This window comes from Myxocyprinus asiaticus, chromosome 15 (assembly GCF_019703515.2).
Source record: "Myxocyprinus asiaticus isolate MX2 ecotype Aquarium Trade chromosome 15, UBuf_Myxa_2, whole genome shotgun sequence".
Lineage (NCBI taxonomy): Eukaryota > Metazoa > Chordata > Actinopteri > Cypriniformes > Catostomidae > Myxocyprinus > Myxocyprinus asiaticus.
In genome coordinates this window covers 40,376,129-40,399,294 of record NC_059358.1, presented here as the reverse complement: position 1 = coordinate 40,399,294, position 23,166 = coordinate 40,376,129, and the positions used below count along the sequence as shown (strand labels likewise).

At 37.4% G+C, this 23,166-nt stretch overlaps 1 protein-coding gene across 1 annotated transcript in view; it reads right to left on the bottom strand.

Annotated features, from left to right (window-relative positions):
• LOC127452613 (A disintegrin and metalloproteinase with thrombospondin motifs 16-like) overlaps positions 1–23,166 on the bottom strand; it is a 100,289-nt gene that overhangs the window by 68,238 nt on the left and 8,885 nt on the right. The window contains exons 4-9 of the mRNA XM_051718224.1: positions 12,479–12,839; positions 11,196–11,401; positions 9,182–9,265; positions 3,845–4,004; positions 1,074–1,179; positions 838–975 (exon numbers count right to left, since the gene is read on the bottom strand). Of these exons, the coding sequence (XP_051574184.1) occupies positions 838–975; positions 1,074–1,179; positions 3,845–4,004; positions 9,182–9,265; positions 11,196–11,401; positions 12,479–12,839 (1,055 nt within the window). The remainder of the gene's footprint in view (positions 1–837; positions 976–1,073; positions 1,180–3,844; positions 4,005–9,181; positions 9,266–11,195; positions 11,402–12,478; positions 12,840–23,166) is intronic.

The window sequence follows — 23,166 nt, the reverse complement described above, 5'->3', positions numbered from 1 at the left end:
GGCAGAGCATGTGATTCAAGGATAGTCTTTTCTAAGTGGTTGCTGAAAGTCTATTACAGTTGTCATTTTAGGCACACAGGCCATTAAACCAAATCGTCAATATATTGATGCATTGTAATTACAGTTGCACAAAAAGAATGTTAACCCTTTGGATTTACATGGATTTAACATAATTGTTAAATTTGAATTGTTTTAAATTGTTCATTTGATCTCATCTTTAATTAAGTCAGAACAGTAGACAAACAGTCTGTTTTTCCTCTTTACAAAACTGTTTAATATCAGCAATACTCTTGGGGTGTCTGGTTTGAATTGCTTTTTTGATGCCATGCCAAAGCATCTCAATCATTTAGTCTCAATGCAGAGCGTGCACGTGTTTTTTTTTTTTCCAATGCAAATTTACTTTCATCTGTCCACAGAATATTTTGCAAGTAGTGCTGTGGAACATCATATTGCTCTGCTGTGAACTCCAAAAACTACAGGAGGCTTTCTTCTGCCAAATGAGGGTCAAACAGTTATAAAATCCAAGTCCTTTTGAATTTTTACATGTTGAGCTAAAAAAAGACATGAAAATTATCACTCTTTGTACGTTATTTGTTTATGCATAATGTTACATATTGTCTATTGTTGGTTCTTAGCTGAAGATCATATCAAATTTTACAACCATTTTTTTTTTTTTTTTTCAGAAATCCAAGTAAAGCCAAAGGGTTTACATTATTTCTTGCAACTGCATATTGTATTCCAATCCATTATTTGGGAAACAGAGAGAAAGATGCCACTTTTGCCACCATAGAAAACTTCAGTCAGGCTAAGCAATGCAGGATTTGAGTCTTTACTCACCTTAAAAACCTGCTTAGATACTGTCGGCTACAGGAGGACCAGGAGAATAAACCATTGTGTCCAGCCAATGTGGGAGACATGATGTTTCCTACTGACTTCTTACACACATTGCCTTCCCCATCATGGACCATACCAAAGCTGTGAAATTAAATGCTTTTATTTATCCAATAAAGGCAATAGGATATGACCTAATTAAACAGATGTGAGAGGGAGTTAATTATGAATTCATCTCTTACTTGTGTCCAGATTCATGGGCGATGGTAAAGGCTAGACCAAGACCCGTGTCTTCATTGATAGTGCAGCTCCGGTACTTACTGCACATTCCACTGATAGGAGCAAAACCTGAAATAAAGCAAAAATTCAGTCATTCATTCATCCATTCATTCTAGTACAAGACTAGTACACCACTTAAATGTACAATCCAGTGCAACTGATAAAAAAGAGATAATAAATCACATCACTCCATATAGTCTGACTTTATACAATCTATATTGCTTAGACAAGAGAGGGCCATGGGACAGTAAACATTTGATTCTAGGATAGATCTGCTAGCTCAAGAGCAGGAGATCCAGTTCAGTTGTTTTACGTCCGTTTCAGGAAATCGGAACTGATGTATGGGTTACTACAACCAATTTAGATGAAACTGAAACACATTATGCTAGGCCATCCTGCAGCTAGGAGTGGTATATTTACTCTGGAAGTCATAAAATACCGAGGAGGTAACCTCAAAATACCTTGAAACAATTCTAAATGTGTCACTCTATGGGTCTGAGAGATCTAAGGAAACTGTATTTTATGACAAATTTCCAAGTTTTGACTTTCAGACTCTTTAATACAAAACCCACGGAGAAAGATCCAGTTTGTGTTGGACCAAAGTCAAACCCCAAAAGAACCACAGGAGTTTGATATATTCTCCTTTAATATAATCACTTAACATATGTGCTGTTTTTTGACACATATGAACTGAGCTTGGTAATATATGATAAAATACTTGTATGTATTGCACAAATATATGTTGTGTCAGTGCATGTTATGATCTATTTGTGTCTTCTGGCCAAATTGAAAATCTCAACTGGTACAACGATGTACAGGAAATAATAATAATAAAACAATGTCTTTCAGTTCCCAAAAGACTGGACTTATTAATTATTTTACTGTAAAATGTTGAAAATGTTTAACTAAAAAAGGAATGTTACAAAAGCATGCCCTTCAGAATCAAAGCGCATGCTTGTATTCTACTTAAAAGAGAAAAGCCTATTTTTTTTTTCAGGCAACAGGAAGTGGTGTAATTCTGAAAATTTACAGTGATAAAACTTTTGGTCTTTGGTTTTTAATAAAAACATTTAATAATAATAATTACGTCATGCAAGAGGCTGCCTGAACTTGGTCCTCTTGTGAACGCGCACTGGAGAGCGAGCGGAAGTGAACATTTATAGTGAAAAAAGACTTATATATTGATCTGTTTCTCACCCAAAGCGATCGCATCGCTTCAGAAGACATTCATTTAACCACTGGAGTCGTATGGATTACTTTAACAACGACTATCTATGCTTTTTGGACCTTTAAAGTTCTGGCCACAATTCACTTGCATTGCACATTTCACACATTTCAGAATGCGATGATGCTTGAAATCAAGCTTACGTTGCAAGATGCGTCTGCGTTCACGTACTTGCGTAGAGTATGTTTCGGCCCTAAAGCTTAATATAATGGATGAAGTTGAACTTTTTTCTCTTGAATGAACTAAAACACCCTACAGTAAGTGAGCGAAGCTTGCGATAATACAACACAATGATGAGGCTGTTATTGTTGTTATCAGTAGGTAAGCCAACCAGCAATGCTCTTCAACTAGCTGAGTTCTCCTAGAGTGGGCCAAGAATTTCAGACATGTGCATGAACAAGAGAAATATCACCAAACAAACACCTTAGCATAACAAAGCGTCAGTACATTTTGTCACAATTTTTAAGTGAATTAAAAGAAGCTTGTTCGTGCAGTAAGTATAAATGAACTCTAAAAACTGATATCTTTCAATATTTATTTCTTCTAAAAAACTGTCCTTCGCAGAAATGTGGATGAGAGTATTCCTGTTTAAAGTTTCATTGAACATACAGTTGTTTTCTCAGACTGGTGATACTAAAATCGAAAGAATCTGAATCTAAAGAGTGTACGCTGCTAACAAAGATTTAGCGTTGCTCTTTAATCTTCCACCACAATTATGACCTCTGAGTGACATGTAATCGCTCATAACCCAGACCCCTTCACCTCTGAGCGTGAGGTGTGCGATCCACAGGCTGCGTTGGAGTGTTAATCATTGACAGTGCACAAATGTTGTGTTCCCAGGAACCCTTTGAACTGTGGCCTTGCATTTGAGGGGCATAACTAGCTTTGCTAATGGGGTTAGGGGTTAGAGGGAGAGATTCTTTCATGTGGCACAGGGTGGAGACCACAACTTTAGCTCTCACAGGAAAGAGGTTGTTACAGAAAACAGTTGTTACTGTACCTATAATAATTTAGCAATTAGCAGTAGCTGAATGATGTGGAGCAGTGTCAAGTGTTAAGGAAGGAGCACAGCCATCAGTCTTAAATGCTTCATTTTGCATGTTGACTTCCCTGTGATTTCTACCTCTCTCCTCTATTTATGAATATTTTGTGCAGGATTACTGTTTAAACCTGTTAAATTTGTAAAACCTGTAAATTCAATTTTATCTTTAGTCCAAACTCCCTACTACTTTGCTACATTGTCATTTAGTTGACACTTTGTTCAAAGCAACTGTGCATTCACTGTATCACTTTTGGAGGAATCTAGGGTTAAGTGTCTTGCACAAGAACACAATGGCGAAAGTTCAACCCCTTACAGGGTTAGAGCCCACAACATCCAGTTGCATGCACACTTATTTAACCACTAGGCTACACCAACCCTTGAGTCCCCATATACTCTATACCCTTCATAGCTTACTACAGAACCAAGTATGACAAGACAAATCTTAGATCATTAGATGTCGTCCTTACCTAGAGTGTCACACGGTTCATTCTTCCAGGAGCAGATATCCAGACCAGTGAGAAGGATGGCATGATCATGACGACGACCTTCTCTCCCTGCCAAACCTGACTGCCACTGACAGAAACTGTTCAGAGTGTGGTCAGCATGGTGGTTAATCACCAGTCCATCCTAAGGGAGTGGAGTGGAATTGAGTAGATCAGATTTGATCAGAGCAGAGTACAGTAGAGTAGATTAGAGTAGAATAGAGTAGAGCAGATTAGAATAGTGTAGGGTAGAGTAGATTAGAGAAGAGCAGAGAATAACAAAGAAGAATAGAGTAGGATGTAGAAAAGAGTAAAACACAGAAAAAAGTAAAGTAGAATAGGGTAGAGTAGAACGTAGAATAGAGTTGAGTTGTACAGAGCAATGTAGAGTATAACAGAGTAGGTTAGAGTAGAGTAGAAGGTAAAACAGAGTAGAGTGTAATAGAGTAGAACGTAAAACATAACAGAATAGAACAGAGTAATGTAGAACAGAGTACAGCAGAATATGTTGTAGTAGAGTTGAACAGAACACGCAGCACAATAGAGAAGAATAGAATGTACAGCAGAATGTAGAACAGAATAGAATACAGTATAGTAAAACTTAGAACAATGTATTATGTATATATGTATATACTGTATTTTTGTATAAATATATATGTGTCATGTAGAAATTAAGCATTTAAAGAAAATGCTAAATTTTGTAAGTTTGATTCAAATGATTTATTTTTTAGGGTAAAGTTAAATGTAAAAATGTTATAGCAATTTTGCTCTTATTTTTTCTTATTTTTTTCTTATGAGTTGTAAATAGGACTGTAAATGGAAATATTTAAAGATAGAATATAAAGCTTGAGGTAAAAAGGTTAGGCATACTAAGGTTTGGCTTCAGCTTATTCCTTTTTTTCCTGGACATTTAAAAAAAGATGATGTTATTATATATATATATATATATATATATATATATTCTTTTTTTTTATTTATTTTTTTTTAAGGAATATACTGTATGTATTATGGGGAAAATCTGATTTTCTGTTGTAATTCCGAAAATACAGTATAAATATACATTTTAATACATATTTGTAAATCCAAATATATAAATATAAATCTGATTATATAGTTGTAAGTCCTGAATATATAGTTGTAAGTCTGAATACATGAATATACATTTGATAGATAGTTGTAAATCTTGAAAGTATAAATATAAATCTGAATAGTTGTAAACCTGAAATTATATATATACGAATATATATTTGTAAATCATGAATATATAAATATAAATCTGAATATATAGTTATCCCATGATTATAGACAGATGTTCTTGAATAAAATGTATAATTAAAAGTAGATCATATGTCTAAATAATTCAGTATTGTACAATGATGATCCAAATCAGTTATCCAGACCAATTGGAGTCTTTTCTGCTTTACAAAATTGTTGCTGGCCGCAACATGGACGCAAAAGGCTCCTTAGACTTTGGGGTCCTTAGAAATCTAAGGGTGCAGTGTACAGAAATTGCGAAACACACCATATATATGTATATATACAGTACTGTGCAAAAGTTTTAGGCACTTGTGAAATATGTTGCATAGTGAGGATGTCTTCAAAACTAATGCCATAAATAGTTTTCATTTATCACTTAATGTCATACAAAGTCCAGTAAACATAAAAAAGCTAAATCAATATTCGGTGTGACCACCTTTGCCTTTAAAACAGCCCCAATACTCCAGGTACACCTGGACACAGTTTTTCTTGGTTGTTGGCAGATAGTATGTTCCAAGCTTCTTGGAGAATTCAGTTCTTCTATCTATTTAGGCTGTCTCAATTGCTTCTGTCTCTATATGTAATCTCAGACAGACACAATGTTCAGTGGGGGGCTTTGTGGGGGCCATGACATCTGTTGCAGGGCTCCCTGTTCTTCTATTCTAATCTTTTCTATTTGCAAAAGTAATGTTTGGGAGACTAACATTTATATTTCCTATTGACACACTAAAGCTGAAGATATAAATAACCATCTTAAGACAAATGCTTTTGTGAAACATCTTATGTGCCTAAGACTTTTGCACAGTACTGTATGTATAAGGAATGTTCCTACTATCAGAGCAATTCAAGCTTGATGTAACACCTTGATGCAGTAGGGGGCAGTCAGAGCTCCAGCTATACAGGCAACGTGCCTCATCAAACTAACAAGCACAAACACACTTTTGCAATCAATGAGAGCTGGACCAAGCTAGGATCTCGAGATGCATTTTTCAAAGTTTCAAACTACATTTAACTTGACACATCATTCTAAAAACATACTGTAGTACTTAGGACTAAAGGTGCTGAAAACTAGTGAGACATGATGCAACTGAAGTGAGATGCTTCAAAAGTACATAATACATGGACCAACAATTAAAAATAGAGCAGAGGGATTTAGGCCAATAATAGAGTTATGTTCAATAATATGGAAATAAAGTCTTATATTTTAAATAAGACTTTAAAAGTCTTTAAACTTTTAAAGACACTTTTTGAATTGTCTAATTATAATTTTTTTGGGGTTTGAGTGGGTGAGCCCACCTAAAAATAAGTCTTGCCCATCCAATACAACATTAAGAAAACCTGGTATTGAATAAAATATTTTATTTTTACAATTTGTGCATTGGTTTAAAGCAATTTAGGAATGGGCTGAGTGTTGCAAACGTAGTGTTGCATAGCGCCCCAATCAATCACAAAATGCACCAGAAATTAGTAGTATTTCTTTATTGTTGTCACTGGCCTAATGCAATGACACACTCAAGAGAGGTGGCTTTACTCTTCTGCAAACGGAGATGGAGACAAAACAAGAGGTGTTTTTGTGCAATACAGAGGTTTTTGGTGCCCATAAAGGTTCTTCCCCAACTTCAGCTCCCTCCACCTCAGCTCCCCAAAATCATGCCGCAGATGTTAGCGAAATAGTGGACCTGATTTCTAATGCACCATCCCAGCCAGTGTGCATTTGTGGCAATATTCCGATTAGTTATCTCCATCCATCCATCCATCCATCCATCCAACCATCCAACCCGGTGTCCCCCGCCCCCATATGCCCACCTTTGTGATTAATTGTGATTAACTTCATGTAATTACTTCAATTAAAATATTTAATACCAAATTCCCCAATATTTGCAAGCAACATGCAGTATACAGTAATGTGAACTTTTAGGCAGTGGTGAAAAATATTGTATAGGGAGAATGTTAAAAAAAATAATGCCATGAATAATTTTTATTTATTTATTAATTAACTTTAAACAAAGTACATTAAACTTAATAAATAAATAAATTAATTAATTAATTAATATTTGGTTTAACCGCCCTATACCTTTAAACAGCACCAATTTCCCTAGGTACACTCAGTCAAGATTGTTTTAAGCATCTCTGAGTACTTGCCACAGTTTTATGCATTTAGGCTGTCTCAGTTGCTTTTGTCTCTTCAAGTAATCCCAGACTGACTCGATGTTAAGATCCGGGCTCTGTATTTTGATTGGTGACTGCTGCTGAGAAACAAACCTAAGCTGCGTATCAAGCCCAGGGCATTGCAATTATCTTCTGCCTCTGTTGACCCCACCTCAGTAAATGAGTCTGTGGGCAATTAGCCACTCATGATGACCCAAACTGATCCTGAGTGACTGTCGCTAATTATTTGAACAAAAGAGAGGATGAGGGTAATTTTCTGCATTCCTCAGCTTGTGGCTAACATGAACTTCATTAACATTAGCACAGGTTTATCAGTAACAGTGCTATCATCTTCAGTCATTTTCCCACAGACACTACCCTCGTCTGGCTGGAATCCAACGGAATGCCGTCTATCCAAAAAAACTGTCACCATAAAAACCAGACCTGTTCAGATAGAGCATCTCAAAGAGAGCCAAGGAGCCAAGTCTCTCAAAGACAATAAAATCCACCTGTTGAAGCAATGTTTCATTCTTTTTTAAACCACTGTTATCTAAACCTCTCATGGTCCATGATATCCATCAGTTCCAGAAGGCCTGTCTCCTCTTTTTTTAACTTTCAATCATTTTACAAAGATATTTATCTATTATACACTATAAAGTACATTATGGTTGACACAGGGGAGAAAGGGGCTAGTTGTCACTTAGAGAATTTGGCACTAAAGGGCTATATCACAGTAACTATAAGGTTTTAAATCACAGGTCCAATTACACAAATGCTTGTTTTCTTTAGCAGTGGTTTTCTATGTTGGTTTCACACACCTAGTTCAAAACCTTTTTAAATTAGAATATGCACCAAAAGTTTGGAATAATGTATAGATTTTGCTCTTATGGAAGGAAATTGGCACTTTTATTAAGTGGCATTCAACTGATCACAATGTATAGTCAGGACATTAATAACGTGAAAAATTACTATTACAATTTGAAAACAATTTTCAAAACTCCTTAAACTACTTCAAAGAGTTCTCATCAAAAAATCCTCTTTGCAGATCCTTGGCATTCTAGCTGTCAGTTTGTCCAGATACTCAAGTGACATTTCACCCCATGCTTCCTGTAGCACTTGCCATAGTTATGGCTGTCTTGTCGGGCACCTCTCACACACCTTACAGTCTAGCTGATCCCACAAAAGCTCAATGGGGTTAAGATCCATAACACTCTTTTCCAATTATCTGTTGTCCAATGTCTGTTTCTTTGCCCACTCTAACCTTTTCTTTTTGTTTTTCTGTTTCAAAAGTGGCTTTTTCTTTGCAATTCTTCCCATAAGGCCTGCACCCTTGAGTCTTCTCTTTACTGTTGTACATGAAACTGGTGTTGAGCAGGAAGAATTCAATGAAGCTGTCAGCTGAGGACATGTGAGGCGTCTATTTCTCAAACTAGAGACTCTGATGTACTTATCCTCTTGTTTAGTTGTACATCTGGCCTTCCACATCTCTTTCTGTCCTTGTTAGAGCCAGTTGTCCTTTGTCTTTGAAGACTGTAGTGTACACCTTTGTATGAAATCTTCAGTTTTTTTTTTGACAATTTCAAGCATTGTATAGCCTTCATTCCTCAAAACAATGATTGACTGATGAGTTTCTAGAGGAGGCTGTGTTTGATATAATGGCAAGTGATTTTCTAGTACCAAATTAGCAATTTAGCATGATTTGGCATTTTTGTAGTCTTTCTGTAGCCAAAACTTTAAAGTATGTGCCTATAAAGAAATAGTAAATAAACCTACTCTGAGGAAATATTCACAGAATGTAAATAACAACTAGTCATTCATGACAACTAGTCCTGGCCTCCCCTATACATTATCAGTGTAAAACCTGTCTCCTGCAACAAAATGCATAAAACTGCATAAAATCATTCAAAATCATCTCACCTGGTCTTCTTCCAAAAGTATTAGTCCAACAATTACAACGTTGATGTCACCTCCAATTGTTCCATCTTTGAAAAGAGTTGAGACCTTTGTGGAAATAAGCAACAATACAATTTTCTTAATAAATGTATATAATAGAAAAATTAAAAATAAGTACAATTTCAGGTTGCATTTGTGTTAAAGTATCTAAACTCAATTTGACCTTTTTAAATAGATCTATTAGCGGCTTCTATTCAGGAAAATGAGAAACTTGTGGCTGAGATGTTATTCAAAGCCTCACCTCTCTGCAGGCATACCACATGTACTTAAGGGAATACCTCATCCCAAATATCTCAACAGCCTTTGAAACAGATCTGAGGATAAAGTCCATGGAGTAGTTTAAGGTGCTCGGGTATCATAAATACAAACATTTGGTGCCCAATGCAGTTCTTTCATTCCCTTTCATTTGTCTTAGTTGTCAACGACACGAACCCAAGAGGTATCCAGATTGGTCTCAGGTGTCAGTATTTTGCTGGTCCCTGGTAAACCAGGACTCTTAAAACATCTTAACAAAGTGTGAGTTTGATGGTTTGGATGTTCACAACATGTAACACTATCCTATTTTCATTAGTCGTTAAGTGTGTTTCAAAGTGAAGTCAAAGTCTTTTATTTGTCATTTGCATAGATCACACAACGTAAAACTAAGCATTGAAATTTTTGAGGTAGGCTCTGACATACAACATTTAAGACATTAGACATACACATGACATAAAACACTAAGTGTAACCACATAAGTTAAAGGGATAGCTCACCTAATTTAAAGGGGTAGTATGAATTACTTTTATGCTGACTTTGTGATTTTTGGAGATTCAAAGTTCTGGCCACCATTCACTTGCATTGTGAGGACCAACAGAGCAGAGCTATTTTTCTAAAAATCTTCATCTGTGTTCTGCAGAAGAAAGAAAGTCCTACACATCTAGGATGGCATGAGGATGAGTAAAGGATGAGAGAATTTTATATTTTTGGGTGAACTATCCCTTAGTTGGAAAAAGGACAAATGGACAGATGGATGGATGGACAGAAGATTAAAAAGAAAAATGCATGGATGGGCAGACAAATATATGGGTAGATGGATAGAAGGATAAATGGAAAAATGGATGGATGAATCAACTAACATACAGACAAACAAATGTATGGATCAACTTACAAACAGACAAACAAATGGTTGGATCAAGTTACAAACAGACAAACAAATGGATAGATGGATGAATTGATGGATCAACTAATGAACAGACCATAACAATGGGATGGATGGATGGATAGATAGATGGATGGATGGATGGATGAACTCATGAACAGACTAACAATGGATGGATGGATGGATGGATGAATGTATAGATGGATGGAAGGACAAATGGACAAATGGATGGACAAATAGACAGATGGAAAAATGGATGGACGGATGGATGGATAGATGGATGGGTCAACTAACAACGAAACTGATAGATGGATGGATGGATGGATGGATGGACAGACAAACAGACAAATGGATGGATAGATGGACAAATGAATGGACGGATGAAAAAATATTAAAATGTATGGATCAAGTTACAAACAGACAAACAAATGGACAGATGGATGAATTGATGGATCAACTAATGAACAGACCATAACAATGGGATGGATGAATGGATGGATGGATGAATGAACTCATGAACAGACTAACAATGGATGGATGTATGGATAGATGGATGAATGAATGTATAGAAGGACAGAAGGAAGGAAGGACAAATAGATGGATGGACAAATAGACAGATGGAAAAATGGATGGATGGATAGATAGATGGATGGGTCAACTAACAAAGAAACTGATAGATGGATGGATGGATGGACAGACAAATGGACAAATGGATGGACAGATGGACAAATGAATGGACGGATGGAAAAAATATTCAAATTAATGGATGGATGGGTGCATCGATCAGCTTACAAATAGACAGACAAATGGATGGATGGTTATAGTGGATGGATGTCTTACCATGTTTAGAACAGTAAGGACATATGTGGTTACATTCTCTTGACCATGATTCTCCATCATCTTTCGGTCAACCACCACCAATGTCTCCACATTCAGTCTCTGGTGTGGCTGGTGAGGTTTGAACATGATGGCACGTTTCCCTCTGGGCATAAACTTGTATTCATCCGGAAAAATATAGATATCTTCCTCAGGTGGTTTAGGCATATCTGTAACACAGTATAAAGACAATATCAAGACATCAAGCCACATAATCATTGGTGGTTCCAACATGATCACACGGGAAGCTGTTTCCGAAAGTTCCGGTACCCTAGGATTGGCAACAGTATACCAACTCACTGACATGCCCTATCTCCCATCTGACATATTTGGAATGGCTCAACAACAATTACTTTCCCTCGTGGCATGACTATTAGCGCATTGGGTCAGTTGCATGGGAGACCTCAGTTCAATCCCCATTCAAACAAGGAAGTAATCACGTTTGAATAAACAATCACGAGCGTGATAAGGAGGTTGCATTTTTATCCCTAACATTGCATTTTGTCTCTACTAATGGTGAGGGTTAGATTTGGGTTTTAGTTGGGGGGTAGATTAACTAAAATAAGCATTTCTCTTCACTGTTTTACACCCTGTTCAGCTGAATTTGTTTTTTTAACAACTGGCTTCTGGCGACCTCTCCTGGATATAAATGGATGTCACATTTGTTTATATGCTCTGAAACACTTACTGCTTTAGCCTCTGGAGGCAGTGTTTTCAAATTCGGTCAACGTATACCAATTTTGGCTAGAGAAAATCGGCACACACTTGCCAAATTTTATGTGAGATCAGGCTGGTGGTTCTCCAATGGAAATTCATTATGAGTTCAGCAATATGCTGAATCTGTGGCTGGATAATCAAACCCATACAAGACATTAATGTGCACCATCTGTGTCAAACTGTATTCGCTGTTACCAAACATCCTGCTTAAGATTTGGTTAGTGAATTGTTATTCATGGTTCAAATGTAGAGTGAAGATGTGTTATATGTTTAGGGTAGGTGAGAATAATTCATCCTTGACCAAACACAATGCAGGTGGTTGATGATATCATGGATTCAGAAATGAAAACATGTTAGAGCTGACCCTTGCACTGCTGTGACCTCATTGCATATGACGCTCTCCCCTCCCCCTTTTAATGAATGTGTTTTACAGTCAAGCACTGGACTTAAACCATGTACTATAATAGGAACCACTTCTGTCAAAGTACAGGCTCTTTAGGAAGAATTGGAGAGAGAATGTCCTTACATACATTTCTTCCGTCGTCCACAGAAGTGCTGCCTCTGCCGTGTGCCGTAGCTGTGTTCATCATGACTTTGTGGCATATGCTTGTACTCCTCTGGATCCATCTGTTTGTGTGTGGATCTTTCATGTCGTCTGATGGTTCTCCAAATTTGTGGGAATCCTGGAGCTCTTCTGCTGGCAGTCTTTGGCTCAGAAGACCTTTTGTTTCTCCCTCTGTTTCTCTGGGCATCTGTCTGTGGCAGTGTGGATCTCTTGTATAGGATGTGAGGATGGTGGTCAGATGGTGCCGAGAAGTTCTCCAGCAGTGCTTGATGTGGGTGCAGTGGCTTCAGAAAATAATCAGCATCTTGGGTTCTGATCAAACCTGACTAGAGGAAAAACACACGCTAGTCAATGCCTCAACATCTGATAAATAAACTCTTTGAGCATATGTGCCACAAAATGGTCATGTGCTTTGGAACATAAGACAGATGCTCTCTTAATGTGATGAAGGCATATTCAGTTTCTAGATTATCAGATCATCAGGCCAGTCAGAACAAAATCCATACCCTATGCTATATTTTGGGTCTGATTTCCCAAGTGTGATTCCTGTTACTGTTAAAGAGACAGTGGATCAAATTTTAGGTGCAAAGTTTCAATGTAAAGCAACACTGAACTGTGTTTGTGACAAAAATGCTCTAATAATGCCTCATCGGTGAGCTGTGCTTCCACCAAGCAAGAAACATACTCTATGTAAGTATGCAAACATAGATCCGAATCCTTGGCCAATGCATTGCAAAAGCATGGTGATACCGTACATAATTAATGTGCATTCTCGTGTTACTATGGTGGTAACAAAACACATTACTCATTCACCAGAGGGCCTGGGTAGCTCAGTGGTAAAAGACTCTGGCTATCACCCCTGGAGTTCACTAGTTCGCTAGTTTGAATCCCAGGGTGTGCTGAGTGATTCCAGCCAGGTCTCCTAAGCAACCAAATTGGCCCAGTTGCTAGGGTGGGTAGAGTCACATGGGGTAACCTCCTCATGGTCACTATAATGTGGTTCGTTCTCAGTGGGGCGCGTGGTGAGTTGAGCGTGGATGCCGCGGTGGATGGTGTGAAGCCTCCACACACACTATGTCTCCGTGGCGACACGCTCAACAAGTCACATGATAAGATGCGTGGGTTGATGGTCTCAGATGCTGAGGCAACTGGGATTCATCCTCTGCCACCCGGATTGAGGCGAATCACTACGCCACCACGAGGACTTAAAAGAGCACTGGGAATTGGGCATTCCAAATTGGGTGAAAAAGGGGAAAAATCCAAAAAAATATTAAAAAAAATAATAATAACATAAATTACTAATTTCACATAATGTTTATCAAAGCCATGGTACAGTATAGTATAGTGCTATAGTACAGTGCAATATAATACACTATGGTGCAATATAAAATGTATATGCATGTAAAAAAAAAACTTACCTATGCAAAATCACTATTTAAAAAAAAAATGTTTTCATATTTATACTATTACCTGTACAAATCCATACCTCTGCACATAATTTCCTTTGAACGTTTCTGTGTATAACAACACTATGTACAAATACTACCCTAACCTAACGCTAACCGCTACCTAATAAATAAAACAGCTTTGCTACTGTAAAGCAACGTGATTTAAAAGCTAGCGAAGCTACCACCTTGCTATTGAGAAATGTTATAGCTTCACTATTTATACTCCCTCAGCTACATTGCTGCGTTTGCAATACAATGTGACAAAAGCAGCATTTTGTGACGCTTCTTGTTGGCTTGTTGGGGGAGGTTGTCGGATGATGAGGAACGATGTGCCCTGCCAGACATCAGAGCTGGGTGGTGTGTGTGTGTGTGTGTGTGTGTGTGTGGTGGTGGGGGGGTATGGTGAGGGGAAGGGTGGAACGTTGTTAAGAACCTTGCGTGACACGGACGCGAGCAGGTCTGAGATGGCAAGTGGGGTGGCAAAGCTCATTTTTAGGGTGCCACCATTCTGGCCCCACCCCTGATGCTTAACAAGATTGCTGCTTCACCATTACAATAGCTGACCCCATTGCGCCCCTTGCAGCAACGTGCACTTGCGTTGCATTATGAATGTCATTCAGACACATATCTGAACACAACGGTATGTGAAATCAACCTTGCATAAGCAGAAGCATCTGTCCCACTTTACCTTAGGTGTCTTTAACTATTATGTACTTAATTATTCGATACAATGTATTAGTATTATGTATATACATGTTGTTGCATTGTACTTACATTTAAAATACCTGCATTTAATTACATTTGTAGCTACACTGTTAACCTTACCCCTAAACCTAACCCAACCCTTACCCTAAAACCTAACTTTAACCTCTAACCCTAACCGTACCCCGTCTCCTAAACCTACCCTTACCTCAACCACAGTAGCAACAAATGTGACTCTTGTGAGAATTTAGCAGAACAACATGTAGTTACATAGTAAATACATTGTATTGTATGTATTTTAATGTTAGTACATAGCAGTTAAAGACACATAATATAAAGCGTGACCGAAGCATCTTTGTTCATATACATAGAGTTTATTTAGGGCATAACACAGACAGAATTCACATACCATGCAATCTGAAAATTCCAAGGACTCTTCAAACCCCCATTCGAATGACATGTCAGGTCAGAGCATGAACTCGCTTGAATACTCGTTTTGTGCACCCAGTTCACCACAGTCTGATAATTATCCTCAAATGGGCTCAGAGGACAAGCTCCTCTCCAAGCAAACAGACTGTGCATTTGATTATCATTCGTCACTGCCAACAACATTTATGTTCATTGCAAGGCAATCATGCAGACAATGGGCTGTAAAACATATGCTGAACTCTGGAATTGAAGGCAGAGGCAATGCAGGTTGCACTTAAGTTCAGGCATTTTGGACAAAGGTGTAAAAAGGCATTCTTGGACACATTCAGATCTTTTACATTGCTGTGGAGGATGAAAGTATTGAGATTTGAGTCTTTAATGTATGTGTGAGGTCCATTATGATGGCCATTACAAGTAGAGCCACATGGGTGTATAGGTTTAGCGCACTTACAGTATATGAACTGTGCAAGCATGTGTGCATACGTTTATGTGTACATGCCTGTTCACAATCATCTACTTTATGTACGAGTACATGTGGGCAGGTCTCCATAAACACTTACGTCAATGTGGGAACACAACTTTGAAGACAGAGTGTATGTCCTGTTACACTCATACCTCTGTACACTATAAGGAGTTTGATAGTGACCTACCCTGCTGAAAAGACCAGGATGGATTTTCAGGCTGGTTTATGCTGATTTAGTACTGGTCTAACTGGTAGACCAAATAACCATACTGTTTACCTGCAAAAAAATTCTGATCAACCCTCATGGTCTTTCTGGTGAAGTTGCTTGACCAAAGAACTGGTTGAGCTAATTAAGAAGCCTGGGGACCCATAATTCATCTCTGTTTTTACTTATGAAGACTCTAATGCCTGTACAATTGACAAGAGATGGAAGCTCTAGGAATGCTGCCTTCACTCCACTGTTAAGTCCTCAGTGAACATAACCATACAGTTCTGGCCAGACTAAACAACCCAGATCCAAGATCACAGTATGTGTAGAGGATACAGAGCTCATCACGTAATTAATGCGTGTATGAGAGGTAACTGCTGACAGATTTCAACAAACGACTTTTCAAACAACACTTGTGTGATTCTGAACAGATGAATAAACACATGGAATTGCCCACAAAGTACAACGATAATTAGACTTTTCGATTAACACAGCACTCATTCTTTTACAGTGAAGTAATTAAAGATGAAACAACTGCCCTAAACAACAGATCCAGAAGACAAAACGGATCCATCAAGTCATATCAACACGTACGCATGGATGGATGCAAAACTCACGTCAGAAAAGCGCTTAAGTATGACCTTGGATAAGAAATTGTGTCTGTGCTGATGATAGTTGTTTTATAGTGCTGAAAACGGCTCAAGCGCTGGCAGTAAAATTGCTGTGAATGCCTAAAAATAACCAATCAAAGGAAAACGCTCCTAGATATCATTTAGTCACATGCTAACAACCATTGGCTGTGGATCAGACTTAACTAGTTAGGCCAGTTGATATCATTAACCGCTTGATGTAGATTAATGCAGGCACTTCCAATGATTCAAGACTCAGGGCAAACACACCTAGAACTTAATCTCGCCCAAAGACGAAAGGTCATACAGTCAAGCATTTGATCCTTTATTGGATGTTAAGAACTTCAAAGAGCAAAATTACCTAGTTGTTTTGTTGTCAAAGGCAGCAATCCCCAGAGATATACTCCCCTCCTGTCACCAGATCAGAGGGTTTAGTCAACATAAGCGACCTTTGCCATTGCAGGGGGTATCGGGCCAGACTTAAGATGAAGTTAAGGCATGACTGGTCACTCCGCATGACTCGGGCCTAACTTGTTTTAGTCAAGTCTAATTTCCATTGTCAAGCATATTTATTGTGATTTCACTTTCATGCTGTTTACACATTTTGCTATTTGTCTTCCAGTCAGCCAGTCATTCCAACCCATCCGAAGTTTAGTCAATAGAGCCCTATAGGATTGTAAGTATGGCTTCTAGTTAGTTGAGGAAGACAGTACGGGATCTCAGTGACATAATTCAGACAGACATTGAGAGACCTTGCAATGACCCGTGTCTTGTTTTCCATTTGATTAAATCCACATGGTGTCTTTCATACATTATGCACTACACATAATATTCATCGTCTGTGACAACACTTCCAGTTATTGAGTCATATTTGCTTCAGACTGTCGAAGCACTTTAATTTACTTTCTGCATGATGTCTGTCTACAAGAGCACTTTGAGGTCAGTTAGCCACCCTAGCTTGGAAATTGTTGTCAGAGAAACTACAACAGTGAATGCTTTGACCTACAGTATATTCAGAGCTTAATTTTCTATGAACAGATTAAGCACAGATTAAACATTTATGTTGTTTAACATCACATAGTGATGTCTGCTGTCTGACAAGGAAACCAGCAATGGAAACTAACATTTGTTTGAATGTAAGGCTACCCCATATGGAAGAAAAATCCCATTGTTTCTCTAAGACAGCAATGAGATGAAATGGAGTACATATGAAGACTTTGCCTAACCATCATGTTCTTTATGTATAGGGTCCCAGAGACCACAATGATGTACATGTGAAAATAATAATAGTAATTTTGAGATGAACCTTTTATTTTCCCTTCAGATACTTTTAATTTGTTCATCTGAGCTTATCAAAACCTGGTTAGCAGATATTATTTAAGCTTTCACCCTCTGTTTTACTAGTAGGCAAGTAGGCAAGCACTTTTCAGAAAAGTTATTGTAATCCAGGATACTAATTGTATAGTTTCTGTTTTCGGTTTGGGGTTAATTTCACTAACCTAAAACTTTAACATAGACAACCTAACCGATAGTGTCCTAAAAGCAAGTGAGAGGTGAACAAAACAGAAATCCTTACCCTTAACCAGTGCCTAGACTTAACCAATAGTGTCCTAAAAGCAAATGAGAGGTCAACAAAACGGAATTCCTTACCATAAACCAACACCTTAACCCAACCCATAGAGTGGAAAAAGTAAATGTGACATGAAAAGCAAATTTTCTGAAGCAACCACGCCATTTTGAATCACTTCTATGACATCTTTGTCTCACGTGTCAGCTTCCGTGTATGGCTGGGGTCCAACTGCCATCTTCAGAGTCTAAAGTCCAATACTCCATCAGCTACCACATAAGCTAATCACATTGGAATTAGTGTGTGAATGTAGGTAGGTCTGTAATACAAGTGTTTAAGTAAAAGTGTTTTGATATCCTAACACAGCAGTGTGTGAGTAATAATATGAAAAATAAGTGTTTATAAAGTTCATTGTAGTCAGAATCTGTTTGAAACTGATTAAAATGCACAATTATTGTAGCACCTCTAGAGTTAATTTCACCAGGAAACTGTGACGAAACGTATGCAGCACATAAAAGTCAGTTTTTAAGAATTTAGTTATAATAAAATGTATAACTAATATAAATGTAATATCTAAAGATTAACAGTGATGGCTCTCTTATGAGAATGCCCTGGGCTTACCACGTCATCGAAACTAGTAATGTAATGGATAAACATCAGTCACATTTATATCATGCACAATATGAATATCAAATTGATCTAAACCAAATTCCTAACAGGAAATAAGGGGAATCTTGAAAGAAAACCATACATTTGTTGAGCTGTCCAAGGAAATTTGTAACTTTCATTCCTGCCAGAAAGAGACCCAATTTTTTAATCAAATTACACACAAGGCACTTAGGTTTCTCAACCATACCGTTCAGCTTATGTAAACAGTAGAAATACATGTTGTCAAGTGGGCGTGGTGGTGACCACATTCTTGCATAAGTAACATGTAAGCATCATCCGCCACAAATCTGTGCTCTCCCAGGTCCTTGACAAGCTTAACTAAAAACAAATGCCTACGCTGCCTCCTTAAATACGTCTCATGAAATTACACACTGAGAGCTACAAGGTGCAAATAGCAGTCATAAAGCATCAGTAGACGGGGTGAGACACTACCTGAGAGAGCAATAACAGCTGCAGTCCCACAGTCAGGGAAACGGGCAGATCCAGGCATGACCTGGGAACCCTAATCAAAGGAACTGAGCGGATATCAGGAACCTGCGAAGGATGCACCTGATGCTATTTCTATTTCCATAAGAGAGAAGCTTCTACTTGTCTTGATGCTTTTAGAAGTTGAAACCAAATCTCTACTCTCATCAACAAGCTATACGAGGCCTAAAAAGTTTAATATGCCAGCTGCAGCTATTTGAGAAGGTGTTGATGTATCGTTTTTTAAAATCCTATTACATTATCTCTGTGACTAAGTGTTGCTTTTCTTGTCACGAAGGGGCAGATACGTTAGGAGTCATAAAGGGATAGTTAACCTAAAAATGAAAAATTATTCATTATTTAATATCATGTCAGTCCAAAGCCATATGACTTTCTCTCATTGAACACAAAAGGTGAATTTTTTAAGAATATCCTGGCCACCTTTTTTCATATAATTAAAGAGTTAATAGGGACTGGGGCTATTAAGCTCTAAACTGAAAAAAAGCACCATAAAAGTATCATGAAAGTAGTCCATATGTTTTTAACGTTACATTTCAAGTCTCCGGAAGCCATACTTTAGTTTTGTGTCACGAAAAGGCAGAAATTTAAGTTTGCATCTTCTTCTTTGCTACAGCTATCAAATCAAATATGGTGTCATTAAGCATATAACGCCAATTCAATCACATCAGGTCTTGAGACACATGAGAACCAATGGTGTTTAGTGTCAAATGCCATTAATACAGCATTTTGTGTAGTCGATAAAGACATTTGCAATCCATTTTAGAGCCTCAGCGAAGGGGAAGATTATCTGTAAGCATCCAGGGTATTCAAAAATCCACCTTTTGTGTTCCATGGAAGAGAGAAAGTCATACAAATTTGGAACAACATCAGTTAATGGTGACAGACTTTCAGTTTTTGGTGAACTACAACTCCTTCATTTTTATTACAATATATTAACCATACTCTTCTTGCCACAGTTTGCTGAAAGTAACATAAAGGATGCTGTAAGCTCACATTGACTCTTTAAGTCTAAATCACCTGGAGCGCCATAGAAACAGTTCCTGCAGAAGGGCCATTTATCCCTATGCATTGACAATAACTTCCCGCCAACAATTAGTCATCTACTGGTGCCTCTTTGCACTTTGATTTAATAGGGCAAATCGTGCTATGCTCCATTTCAGTTCTTTATAAATAAATATGTTGGTCTTTAATTCAGACACTCTATCAAGGCCACATTCATAGCCAGTAGAGTGAAACATGGAACTGTTTTGTGAAGGATAATAATGTATATATTTTGGAAAAGAGTTGTGTTTTCATCTGAAGAGCTGCTTGGTTTTCAAAGCCTGTTTTCATATTATGAATGTTAAATGATATGCACTATGGGAAATTCCATAGAAGAGAACCTATGCACCAGATACTAGTATGGCCATCAGAACAGCTTTTTCTAAGATGAATAGAGAAAAATACAAACATGTATTTTTGAAAATTGGCTGTTGTCCTTGGTTTCAATTTAAGATGGAACATAATCATTCCAATATAATAAGACCTGTACCAACAAAAGCAGCTATTACATGCTACATCTGGACAAGTTCTCACTTCAGACCAGTTTCAGATTCTCTCCTTGTCCCATTGACTAGTGTTGGGTGTAATCCAATTTCTAAGTAATTAGTCACTGAAATCTACTTACTTTTAGTCAAAACGTAGTGTGAAACATTACATTTTAATTACTGTACTCAGATTACAATTACTGACATTCAATGAATTAAATTACTTTGCATTACTACGATTAAACTATGAACAAGGAGGAAATATAGACATTATTTTGAATTGGTTGAGTGGAAGAGTGTTTTAGAAAGTAATTTAAAAGTAAAGTAATTAGTAATGTGATTACTTTTTAAATGAATTCATCAGTAAAGTAACCTGATTACAATTTTACAAAAGTCATTTAGATATGCAAAATGATTAGTAATTAGTACAAAGTCATTAGTAATTTGTAGTGGATTACTTTTTTTTGAGTAACTTACCCAACACTGATTATAACTTTGCTCTTCTTATAAATTTCTGTCAACATTTGTGCAAGTTGTGGTTTGTGTAATTATAACGCAGCTCTCTGGAATACTTGATTCTGATTGGTAAATTGTGGCATTCTCAGGTCAAATATTTTGTTTGCTGTTCCAGGCAACTGATTTCCCACAAAGCTGTGCTGGTTTTATGTCCCTTGTATCACTTTGGGCTCTTGTCTTCCCATATAATATGATCATTTCACGTTAAATCAATATTTCATGTCCATCTATTTATTTAAATAGTAATTATCTGAGTAAAAAGAGAGATAATGTACAGTCAGTCATCTTTATCACAAAACAGTGTCATAGAAGGCCGATCCACTTTGCATTGGGGTATTGATTGACATCACCATAGTCAGACTGATATGCAAAAAAAGATGTGAAAGTGAATAGTGAATAGTAACAGTGAAAACACTGTCTAACATCTCCTTTTGTGTTTCGCAGAAAAAAAACAAAAAACAAAGTTAAGCAGGTTTGGAACAATATGAGAAAGATCAAATGATGACAAATTTCCAACCGGGGCTGCATTTCCCAAAAGCATCGCAAGCTTAAGTTGATCGTAGAGACCATTGGCGCCAATGACCTGGTCTCATAGATTCACCTTACTCTACCTACATTTTTGCTAAATATTTATTAACATGACTCGTTGTACGTATCGCAGCAGTTTCCTAGTGAAATGAACACTTGAGGCTCTACAACAACAATGACTTTTATTCCCTTTTACACCAAATAATTGGTAAAACGGTGGATTATCAGTTCATATACACTGTTCACCCTGCTATATATCTTATGACATGTAAACACTTTTACTATCGTTTTACAATTTATCACTGCCACAATACATGTAATGAACCACATAATGTTATTTTGCAAAAATGTCAACACAGTCATGTAATTTTCATGAGATCAGGCTGGAATCTTTTTGGATAAAATATCCCTTTAAACCTTAAGCATTTTAAGATGTTTACCAGATAAGCACTACTGTAAAAAATATTACATTAAAGAAGTAAATAATTGAGTGTTATCCAGAGAATAATTTTTGACTTAAACCATACCAGAGCAGGCATTGGGGGTTGAGTGTTCATTTGTAGATTTACCAGTCCTTCAAACAGTTCATGGCTGACGTCATTCACAATTAGCCTATTATTGCAGATTGGCGATACTTCTGAAAGACTTTCAGAGTGGAGTTTCCACGGCACGGCACCCGTCTCAACCCAGACTGCCATTTCCAATGACCCTCCTAATTGGCATCCCATGTGCCACCACTAAAGTCAGCTATTGTACCTTTTAACATTCACACAGTAAACGTCTGTCTGCCACAGACTCACTTTTGTATGAAGCTTTGAGCTTGAAATCAATGAGGCTTGTGAACTGTGGATTTGATCGCCTGGCCTTTAAACTTATATTTGGGATCTTTTATGGCAAACTCATCACTGTCATCAAAGCCCTGCCCTGCCAACATCCAGTGGTGATCAGCCAAGTCAGTCTTAGCCTTTCAAAGTTAATTTATACATTGGCTGTACTGGACGAGGCATTTTGGCCATGGAAGATTTTGAGCTAACTAATGGCTCCACACTGTACTGGCCTGCTAATCACAACCAGCCGGGGACGGTGTAATAGACGACAGCATTACATCACACTGCCAAAACATATTTCAGCTAGTTATAGAACCAATACATTTACATTGACAGTACGGTTTGAGTTGCCTCCTCATAAAGGCTGCTTATCACATAAAGGTTAAATGTCACTTTTAAGGTGTCATTTAGAAATACATTGCCACAGAAGATTACTTCAAAAGGAAAAAACAGATGCCAAAATCAGAGTTATTTAATCTTTTACTGCTTGTTAAGCTTCCTTTCACAATGATTTTTGTACTTCGATTTAAATCAGTTAAACTAGTCATTATGTAGTTATTTCATATGAATCTCTATTTGACATGATCCAGTGCTACCACAAAGACATTTGAATTTGGAATGGTATGCTACCATAATACTCTAACTATTTCTGACA